Genomic DNA, 11182 nt, shown 5'->3' with positions numbered 1-11182 from the left:
CCCACTGGGAACAAATAAAACACTTTGCCAATGGCTTTGCTCTTGGTACTTACCCAGGGACTGCTCCTGCTCTCTGGAGTCACTGACAATGGGAAGCTCAGACCTGCTCACAAAGCAGCCCAAGGAGCAGCTCCCATCTCATACTTTTCCAAAGATTTCTAGGGGCCAAGCACAAAATGAAGATTTAGAGCAAATCTTCAGAGCAAAACACATGTACGTGAGGGTGTTTGGGCTGGGGTTTCCTCAGCCAGCCCTTGTTAGAGCTGCTAACATAAAATCCATTTTCATTGCAAAATCAAGCCTCCACATGAGGATTTGCTCCTAAGCCAAGCCCTCACCCCACTCAGAAGCCTGTTACTGAGCAGGGCCCTGCTTTGCCCACCAGCTGCCCCTCTGTGGAGACAGCCACAGCTAGAGCTCACCAAGCTGTCCAGCTGCTACCACAACCACCCCAAGCAGCTTGAGCAAAACTGGGGGCCCACTGCAGGAGGACAAGACCTTAGATGCAAGATGTACCTGAGAGCATACAGTCAGCAAAGTGTAAGAGTTTGAAAACATGGAAGAAGTCAGACAAGTATCCAGGGAAAAAGTTAGAGGAGCAAACAGCTCTCAGTAACAGCGATGCAGGATGGATGTGCCAGGGCCAGCTGGCATGCCAGGTGCTGTTGCCTCCCAGGAGCCCCATGCTGGGAAGCATCACTAATCCAGTGGGTGCCCAGTGCAAACCAGTGAAGCAAGTAGGAGGCCTGACAGGCATCTCCCACACACCTGTGTCCAGCAGGACATATCTGGGAGAGGTTGGTGCTCCTCGCTTCCCACTGGCATAAATCAGGACAGTTCCCTGCAGTCCACAGAGGTAAAGCAGGGAACTGAGAGGAAGAACAATCCTATCAAGTGCAAGCAACCAGCACAACGTTCAGCTGCTCACAAAATAATCCAGAGCCGAGCTTCAGCATTTCCCAGCACCAGCCCCTTCCTCACACGGTGTTGTTTTGAGGTGCTGGGTTGATCTCGCTCTGTCTTTACCCTCCTTGAGTATCCCTGGGGAAGGGCAACCAACCAAACCCCAAACAAGCCGGGCAACATCTCGTTACTGCCAGCCTGAAATATCTCAGATGCTGCCGTGCGCGATCCCACCGCTCAGATTCGTCCCTTAATACGCCATCCAGCCCAAATAAACTTTGGCTTCACTTTGGAATTGATCTCCAAATCAAGGAGCTCTCCCGTTTCCCTGGGCAGCCGACCCTCCCGCAGGAATTTAACCCTCCCCAGCCCACTCGCCTTCCCCAGACTCGATGGTTTTGCCCAGGCAGCGTTGGGAATTTGCCCTTTCCGGAGCGATGTAAGGAGGAGTGGGATGGCTCTTCGTATCACCGGTCCCGGGATGAAACAACCTGCACGTCTCCCCCCCCCAGCTGGCTCCCAGCCAGGCACGGGGCAACCGGCTGAACAAGCCCCGGCTGTCAAAATGCTGCTGCTTTAAACAGGCTCTCCACTGGCTGCAGCCAAAGCCACGCTATGCCGAACGTCACCGAGGAACAGAAATAGCCGGCACGAGTGGAGGGAGGGGAATGTGAGTATTAAGAGCGCACAGATTTCAAACATACTTGGCTGGGCAGCACACGCTCCCTTCCTGCCGCTGCCTCTCCAGCTGCGACGGAGCGCCGGGATCTCTCGCTGTCTGCCCAGGAAGAAGGATTCTCTTCTTTCTTTTTTCCCCTTTTTCTTTCCTGAAGTTTCAGCTTTGATACTACTAGATTGATTTTTTTTTTCCTCGTAGGAAATTTCGTCTGCTGGATTTAAAAACAAGGTTTGAGCAGGAGGAATTAATTTCTGTTTACAGCTGTAAATGTGCATGGTACTCCTGTGTGATGATATCGTAGAGGGAAAGGCAGGATTGGCTGGGAGAATTGCTTAGACCATAAGATGCTTGAATGGCTGCTTGGAATAACAAGCTCTCTATTGTGTGTGCATGTGTGTGAGTGTGTGTGTTTATGTACGAGTGCAGCAATGGCAGCAACTATGAAACAATGCAAGGTTTCCCCATTTGGCTGAATGTTCCTCCTCTAAGAGTGAGGACTTGCCTAGCTGTGGGCTCTGCCTGGAGAGGGGTGAAGGTCTGAATTGCGTTAACGCTGTAGGAATTTTATGAATGAAGCAAAAGGCAGGTTCAGCGGGAGAGGAGCAGAGCAGGGAGATGCAGTGGGCTCAGCTCTCTCCAGCAGGAGCTGTCACAGCACCAGCATGGCACAAATGTGCTGCAAGTGCCCAGAACTCAGCAAGCAGACAGCACTGAGCCATGGAAACATGCTCCTGAAAATGAGCTATCACCAACACAGAGCCCACAGAGCCTGTGACCAGCTCCAGGCTCAGCTGGAGCATCCCATGCAGAGCCATTTGTTCCTGACCGAGTGTGCTGGTGATCTTGTGGCAGAGGAGCAGGCAGAGCTCCTGGAGCATTCACATCTCCATGCATGAGGCTTTTGCTGCCAGCACAGCTCGTACATGGACACTGATAAAGTGAACGAGTTGCTGCATGGACAGACTACACATCCCCAACACCAAGCAGGAGGGGATTGCACAGCACAGCAGGGGAGGGACGAAGCAGATTTGGGTTTGCAAGGTCCAAAAAAGCTGATATGCTGGTGAAACTGCTGGGGACCAGCCCAGAAGAGCCCTGTCCTGAAGGAGCACTGACCACTGCAGAACCACTCTTAATCTCTCCCCCTTGGATGTGTGTACTCAAGGGACTGGGGTGAGAGATGGGCTCTGTGTATTTCTCTTTCTTTTGCAGCTCTATCCAAATTGCTAAGTGAGGAAAAACCTCCATCTGTACTGGGTTGTCTTTTTTTATAAGAGTTTTTGCATGACATCTCCATAGCTCCCATCATCCTCAGCAGGTGGTAACAGGGAGAAGGTGAGGGCAAGTCAAAGAGGATGAAAATTGTCCATCCTCAAGTGCTGCAGAGGTCACTGTCAGGGTGACACAAGGGCAGCAGAGGAGGGCCTGGAACTGTCATTCTCCTGCCAAGGAGCTACTGAGGGGAAAAAGGCAAAGGAGTCAGAGCTGGTGTAGAGACAAAGGGACACAAAACTTACTGGGAAAAGCTGCAAATTCCCAGGATACAAGCAACCCAACCTGTCCAGTGGAATGAGGCAGAGGGAAGTCTTTGTATGTGGAGCCCTACAGGGACAAGGCAGTCCAGCACTCCTTCCTCAGCATTTTCTATAAAAAAAGAGACAGTCTGAGCACCGTACAACACACAGTGCAAACACAGTTGTGTGTCCAGTGATGCTTAGGATGGCACAAGCTTTTGGTATGCCTTAAAATCTGGGCATTGTAGCTGCTTCAGCATTTCTTTCAGGTAGGTTTGATGTCCCTTTGCCTACCCCCAGAGCAGTATGAACCCAAAGCAACATTGTCATGATTTGCACAGTGTTGAGCTTGATCTCACCAAGAGCTCCACGTACAAAGAGTGGCTGCCTGCCTAGCACACTGCAGAGCAATCTCACACCTCCCTGCTCAAGGCTGTTTAGGCAGGTTCACAGACAGGTCTCTCTGAAATAGGCGTGTGACAGAGAGCATGAAAAACCCTGTGTTTACAGCCATATAAAACCCACAGTGAAACCTGCACCTTTCTTTATAGATAGAAAGTGCCTTTCTCTCCATCACTCAAATACCTTTTGAAGCCACAGGTCAGGACAGAGGAGGAACTTCACTGGGAAGTTGCTCTCTGAAAACACTGAAGGAATGCTGGACAGGGCTTTGAGTGCATCACTAACACAGAACAGACAATTGGACTGCAAATGGTAAATCCAAAGTTTGTTTTCCCTTTTTTGGGGATCTTTCACTCCTTCAGAGTTAAAAATGTAGCATAGAGGTTTAAGCAATCATGCTCTCTAAGTCATTGCTAGGAATTTAGGAAGGATGCTTTTTTCCTCCAATCTCAAGCTGAATTTAAGGATTGCAGTAAGCAGTTCCAGTGATACACACAACCTCTGAGATGTCACACCTCACAGCTGGGCTCCTATAATGACAGAATAAGCCTTACACAAGTGGCCTCAGTGCCAAAGACAGGTACAGGCAGGCAGTGCAAATATGTACTCAGGGGACAGGTAACTCTAAGGGATCATTTGTGTTGCTCTGGCAGATTTCTAATATGTTGGTTTTGATGTCTTTCCTCTAGAGCAGAATGCAGATTGTCCTCAGATGGCACCCCACTAAGAAATGGTTTACCATCTCCCAGCAGCCGCGTTTCTCGGAACAAGAAGAACCCCTTCAGATCCCTGTGGCATGAGAAAAGCCTCTGGCTTTTAAACCTCGGGAGGATGTCTCTAACTGATGAGCTGGAGAGCCACTTTTCTGCCACCCCCTACATGGTGACAGACACAGGTGAGGACAGCCTGTTCAGAATCCGGTCCAACACCTCTGGCAATGCCACCAGGGATGGGATGTCAGCCACCGGTTCCATGGAGGACATGATTGCCATCTGCACCATCGGGACAATCCTCTCCCTCATGTGTGTGATTGGGGTGACAGGCAACGTCTACACCTTGCTGGTGATGTGCCATTACCTGCGATCTTCCGCTTCCATGTACATTTACATCATCAACCTCGCGCTGGCCGACCTGCTCTACCTTCTCACCATCCCCTTCATCGTCGGGACCTACTTCATTCAGAAGTGGTACTTTGGGGACATTGGCTGTCGCATCCTGTTCAGTCTGGACTTCCTCACCATGCATGCCAGCATCTTCACCCTCACAGTCATGAGCACGGAGCGCTACTTTGCTGTGCTGAAGCCCCTGGACACGGTGAAGAGGTCCAAGAGTTACCGCAAGGCCATCGCTGTTGTGATCTGGCTGGTGTCACTGCTGCTCACTCTCCCGATGCTCATCATGATCCAGCTGGTGCAAAGGGACAACAAAAGCATCTGCCTGCCCACCTGGAGCAAGCTGTCCTACAAAGTCTATCTCACCATCCTTTTTGGTACCAGCATCGTGGGCCCAGGGGTGATCATTGGCTACCTTTACATCAGACTGGCTAAAATATACTGGGTGTCACAAACAGCCTCCTTCAAACAGACCAAGAGGCTGCCCAACCAGAAGGTACTCTATTTAATTTTCACCATAGTGCTGGTGTTCTGGGCTTGCTTCTTGCCCTTCTGGATATGGCAGCTCCTCTTCCAGTATTACGAATCCTTCCCTTTATCTCCCAAGGTGATGAAGAACATTAATTACTTGACAACCTGCCTGACCTACAGCAACAGCTGCATCAACCCCTTCCTCTACACCCTGCTCACCAAAAACTACCGGGAGTACCTGAAGAACAGGCAGCGGTCCCTCAGCAGCAACAGCGGGTACTTCCAGAGGAGGAATCGGTTCCAGAGGATTTCAGGGAGATCCCTGTCCACGAGCAGCCAGCACTGCACAGAGACATATGTCCTTGCTCACGCCCCTTTGGGGAACAGCAGTGCCTGAAGGTAAAAATCTATCTCCAAGAACAATCAATATTGATTCCAATGTTGCTTTGATTTAAAGTGTACACCATAAAGGTGAAGCCTTGGCAGACCCGTGATGTGCACACATTTAGTCCAGAGGCTGTGCCGTATGTCTGTTCTCATTTTCTCCAGTGCCACTGATTTGATGCCAGCAGCATTCAGCTGAACATCTATCTAAATAGCCTTTCACTTTTTATCTTCATATTTTATAGTGTACGTCTCCTCAAGTAGCCATCAGTAATGAAAGCCTATAACAGGGCCATGATTTTTAATGGTATCAGCTGTCTCACAGCAATTGAAATTATGTTATCCTATGAATGGCTGTATTTTCCTCTTTTTTTTTTTTTTTGCTCTCTAGCAGTGATGCTAAATTTGTAGTTGTATGAGGACTGAAAACAATGAAATAAAGAGAAAACAGCTGATGTTTGTGACACACAATCCGGTTTGCATTTGGGGTAGGATTTGGACAACGTAGATGGGGCATAACCAGGAGTGCTTGTCCTGGTTTTGGTCATACTCACAGTTATTCTGCACCCCTGTGTATGCACTAGTGACTCTCCATTCACCCAAGTGTCTGCAGTGGAGTTACACCACAGTTCATGTCAGCAAGACAGGCTTTCCATGACAGTGCCACAGTCAGGAAACACTCAGCATCCCATAATAGGCTGACCCCAAACACATGAACACCAGTGTGAGGCAGCACCATCTGCCCCAGACAAGGACATCCACCCTCTGACCTCCTCCAAGGAGGAGCTGGGAACCTCTGATGCTGTTATTCTCAGAGCACTCATTGACAAGTCACAACATCCAGCCTGAGGCACCTGACCTACATCACCAAGTCCAGGAGGAAAGGACAGAGGGAGAGGAGGGAGGGTGAGCAGATGTGATTTCCAGTGGGCAAAGCTATGCCCACTGGAGTGCCTGATATTCTCAGTTAAAGTGCTGGTTCCCTGTGAGTGAGACAACTTGTTTCCTTCACAGGAGATGATTTTGTTTTTCTGCTACAAGAAGCAAATGCAGTCCTGCCTACACCAAGAACACGTCGCCTGTCCTGGCCTTCACCGATGATGAAGCGTCATTAGTATAAATATATCATCCGTGATGTCTGGCAGGTCTCCAGTGAGTCTAAAAGTACCTTCCCTGGGATGCTGCCAGTGTCCATACAGGACTCCTGTGCTTGCATCAGCCCTGCTACCCCATTAGCAAGGATACAGTGCTGCAATGCCAACACAACTCTGACCAAGGCACAGAATTAGAAGCAAATTAATGCTCAGGAGTGAACTCAGAGCTGCGGCGTGGTGCCATTTGGCAGAGAGCTCTGCTGAGACCAAAACTGAAGTCAGGCTTTAACCATCTCTTCCCCTTCAAGGCATGTAAATGGCCACTGCTCACGGGGCCAGGGAAAGCTCTGTGTCCAGCCTCCCTGGGGGATACGCTTGGAAAAGTGACTGTTCTGTCATGTGTGAGCTGAAAGTCTGTTATGAACGGGGAAGATGCCACGTCACGAGAGAGGATTCTTGTGCAGAGAGCTTTGACACTGAGCTGTTGCAGAAAACTGGAAGACCCTTGCTGTGTTCCCAACCTCCTCCACTCACACCATCCACAGTGGTCCTGTGGGTGGGGCACCTTACCCACACCCTGCTTGTGTGCCAGCAAGTCCTACTTCAGGATTAGCCCCTTCCTGATTTCAGAAGGGCAGAAATACCATTATATTTGACTGTTTCCTCTGCTGACAGTACTTGTTAGTTTTCAGACTAGTTTCAGACTTAGTTTCCTCAGGCTGGAGACACATTAGTCAAGTAAAGCATCTTTTACCCCACTGTAAGGAAGAGGGAGCCCATGGACTGAGGTGAAAACACTTGCTACAAAATCATAAAGCCTGGAAAAGACCTCTAAGATCAAGTCCAACTGTGCCACATCCACATGTGTTTTGAACACTTCCAGGGATGGTGATTCCACCACTTCCTTGGGCAGCCTGTTCTAAAGTCTGATCACCCTTTCAGTGAAAATTTTTTTCCTATTATCTGATCTAAATTCCCAAACTCAGTTTTCACTTATATAGCCAGGTGTTTACCATGAGTAAAGTTTAGCCTCCTTTTACTTTTTTTCTTTTTTTAATTAGCAATTTAAACTTCTCCTTGCTCAGGAAGAACCAGACAAGCTCAAGACAAGCTCAAGATGAGCAGTTTCCATGGCTGTGAATGAAAGCTACTGTGGGCTCCACCTTTAGAAAGCACAGTCCATCTTTTCTAAGATCAGACAGTCAAAATGAAAGGGTGGTTTGCAAATCTCAGCTGACTGAGGTGTTACACACCAAAGCAGACAGTGCAGAAGCTACAAAAGGCACAGGAGAAGATCTCAGTCTGACCCCTTCACCCTCAGCAGCTCTGCTCTGATTCACTTCTCCAAACCCACCCCAACCAACCCATCTCACAGAAAATAGTTGCAGAACACCTGCCATGGCTCTGTCGGGGCAGGGGGCACCCTGAAGGCACCATGAGCAGCGTGCTGGGGATCTGAGACCATGCCAGAGGTCCCACCATGCCAGGGAAGGGAGCTGGGGCTCCCTGCTTTGCTGGGAAAACAGCTGGGGCTCCCTACTTTGCTGGGACAACAGCTGGGGCTCCCTGCTTTGCTGGGACAACAGCTGGGGCTCCCTGCTTTGCTGGGACAACAGCTGGGGCTCCCTGCTTTGCTGGGAGGACACGCAGCCTCAGCTCTGGGCTACACAGTCTTGTTTCTCATTTGAAGCTTGTGCTGTCTCTCAGCAAGGGCTTGCAGTGAGTTTGTCAGATCAGCACAACAAAGCCAAGAGAAAGGGCACCCACGAGTCAGGGCATGGTTGTGGGTGATGTTTCCATCAATACAGGGTCATCTTCAAACAGTGAGATGTTTCGTTCAAGTTTTTCCATTTCCACCCCAGGCTGGAATTGTTTTTTGCTCCTTCAAACACTCTCATCCACCACCACTGAGCTCAGACAGCAATAAGGGAACACTATTCCAAGTCTGCAGGTAAAAGCAAGGCTCTGAGCACTTCCCAAGCAGCACGAGTCCCAGCTCTGCATCCCAAACTAACCTTATGGGGCATCAGCCACACTCAGATACCAAACACCAGAGAGCTGCTCTCTGCCTGAAACCAAACAGCAAATGAACCACGAGAGCCTGCTGAATATAACGGGGGGAACCAGAGCAGCCAGTGAGAGATGAAGAAGGAACTGCCTCCTCCAAGACATAGATTAATTGTGTGTTCAATGACAGTTATAAAAATATTATGCCCTATTTATTCCTCCTTGCAGAAACCCATCATCAGTCAAAGACCCAAGAGCAGACTTTTGCATAAATAAAATTTGAAATTGGTGTGAAAGGGAATTGTGTGAACATGTGGCCATGTGCTTGCACACCTCAGACCTGCACCCTATTTCCTAGTTCTTTCTTCTCTGTGGACTGAGACCAGGGGCTTTTCCATCATCCTGAAGTTTTAAGTCCCCTGTCTCCAGGGTATTTTGTGCCCCAGACTGGAATCACCAGCTGAACTGCAGGTAACAGAAGTTAAAACACCAATATTTGAGCTACTTTAAGACAGAGAGCATTTACCAATGTCTCAATACTCAAAGAAGTACAGCTGTAACTACACCAGGGTGTCCAAAAGAGGGCCAGGGCAAAGATTCTGTTCCCAGCAGTGCTCCTACCTGTTCAGAAAGGCCAGGTACCCACTCTGGTGGCTGAAACAGGCAGCAAACTACAGCTGGGGCCAGGCAATGTTTTCAGCTGGATATTGGCTTTGCCAGAAAAGGATGATGTCTATGTTTACCCAAACTATTTGCAAATCCACCCAGGAATTTAAGAATCCTTCTGGAAATTCTCTTATTTTTTTCTTTTCCCAAATACTGAATTGCCTCATTTCAGCCTTTAGGAGGCAAAACAGCACAATTTGTCAAGTTTTACTCATCAGTTTGCTGACACTTAATTTTAAAAAGCCTTTTTCCATTTTGTTCAAACCACAGGACTCTTACAGAAGTCCCGTGGTCCAAGTAGCACAGCAGAGAGCAGCTGGTCCCCACACTGTGCATCCTCTGTCCAGGACAGGGTGGGTACCCACACTGGGGAGTGGTGCAGCACCCACCTCTGCCCAATTCCCATGTGCCAGGTCACAGCAATCACAGACCTTCCTCCTCTCCTGCTCATGAAGTCTGATTTAAGCTGGTCAACAACTCCATGTCCAGTTTGAGCCCCCTCCTTGTTCCTGGTGGGTGCAGGGGCACAAGGGGAGGTGGCTTTGAGCCACCCCTTTCTCGTGTGTGGGTGTCCCACCTTGCTCCCTGTGAGACAATGAGTCCAGGAGCCCTTCAGCTGCCTCTAACCAGGCAGAAAAACCTTGGCACATGCTCCCAGAGAGGATCCAGGCAATAAATACATCCACATGCACAGCTTTGGTTCACTTACAGCTCCAGATGGGCAAGGCTGGCTGGGTGAGGAGATGGGATTTAAGGAGCACTTTAGCTGGGCAGAAAGAGCAAAACTGGTTTAAGCCAGCCCAGCCACTTCTGCTCTAAAAATTGAGACATTTTCCTCAGTTTATCAGCTCTCCTACTACTGAAGTACATCACAGACTGTCACATGCTATGACCAAAGCTCCTTCACTTCACTTAGTGTGTGCTCCAAGCAGCTATCAACCAAAACTGCTACAGGTTGGCAATCTATGGGGTAAAAAGCCCATAAACCCAACACATGTGTGACTCCCACAAGGCTCCTCGAGCAGCTTTAATGTCAAACTGCAGCTGCTGGCTAAATGCTGTAAACATTTCAAGAGAAAGTTTAGCTCAATTTTACTCTGCTTTCTAGGAGCAAACACCCCATCAACGTCCTTAGAGATGAGGGAATCCACCAGTCAAAATGTCAGTGTTCTGTTTGCACACTGCAGTCTTGCAACTAATTCTAGTCTTCCCAAATGTCTATCACCTGTAAAGCCATCTGTCTGCCAGGAAAGCACATGTTTTTGCCAAAAGAGAAAGTGCAAATATCATAAATTTAGTTTCAAAGACCAAACCGCTCAAGCGTGCATAATTTAAACTGTTATTAGCTTTAATTACATGTCAAGTAGCTGCCGTTACTAGTTTAAAGCTGTCTACAAAGATGATAATATAGCACATTAAGAGCAAATATAAGACAAAAATCAGTGAAATAACCTGCCTCAATAATAGATTGAAACATCCACTGGCACAGGGCCAGACAGGACAGGATTTACCACAGCAGTTCTGACTGTTACTACTGTCCCTGGCCAATTCTGGCATCACCCATTTCACAAACATCCTGGAACTCCCATAACAGGGTTAATTCTTTGGCACCAACTGCAGTTCCAGCCACAAAACAACCATGACCTGTTTGTTTGCCAAAGGCAGCACAAGGGGTGCTCCCACCAACAGACAGGTCCTCAAAATAAATTAATCCTTGTGGAAAACAAAGGCAAATGCCAGGAGTGAAGTGTGGTAAAGTAATTCTTTGAGCCTTTATGGATGTGAGGATCAAGTATCGTGACACCGATTTCTAATTCTTAATCACTATGCCTCAAAAAGAAAACAAAATTTAAAAAGGAGGGAGATTTTATCCACAGCCCAGTGGCAACAGGTACCCACATGCTTTGGGAACCAATCTAGCAACCCTCCTTCCAAGGTTTTCTTTTCCAT

At 48.6% G+C, this 11182-nt stretch overlaps 1 protein-coding gene across 2 annotated transcripts; it reads left to right on the top strand.

Moving 5' to 3' along the window:
- The first annotated feature begins 1612 nt into the window (after positions 1-1612).
- On the top strand, positions 1613-5936 carry UTS2R (urotensin 2 receptor). Of its 2 annotated transcripts, XM_017834832.1 has the most exons (3): positions 1613-1810; positions 2858-2917; positions 4188-5936. In XM_017834832.1, exon 3 carries the CDS (start codon positions 4330-4332, stop codon positions 5476-5478), a length of 1149 nt encoding a protein of 382 aa, XP_017690321.1. In that variant the 5' UTR covers positions 1613-1810; positions 2858-2917; positions 4188-4329; the 3' UTR covers positions 5479-5936. The 2 variants fall into 2 exon arrangements, with proteins under 2 accessions (XP_017690321.1, XP_017690320.1); XM_017834831.1 differs by lacking the exon at positions 2858-2917.
- Positions 5937-11182: the final 5246 nt, after the last annotated feature.

The sequence above is a fragment of the Lepidothrix coronata genome, unplaced genomic scaffold (assembly GCF_001604755.1).
Source record: "Lepidothrix coronata isolate B3197 unplaced genomic scaffold, Lepidothrix_coronata-1.0 Scaffold242, whole genome shotgun sequence".
In the NCBI taxonomy this organism is placed as follows: domain Eukaryota; kingdom Metazoa; phylum Chordata; class Aves; order Passeriformes; family Pipridae; genus Lepidothrix; species Lepidothrix coronata.
Note: the sequence above shows the minus strand (reverse complement) of the source record. Positions and strands in the feature narration are given on the sequence as shown.

Bases quoted from the DNA above. Each gene is read 5' to 3' on its own strand.
- UTS2R (XM_017834831.1), top strand. From the start codon at position 4,330: ATGTCTCTAACTGATGAGCTGGAGAGCCACTTTTCTGCCACCCCCTAC.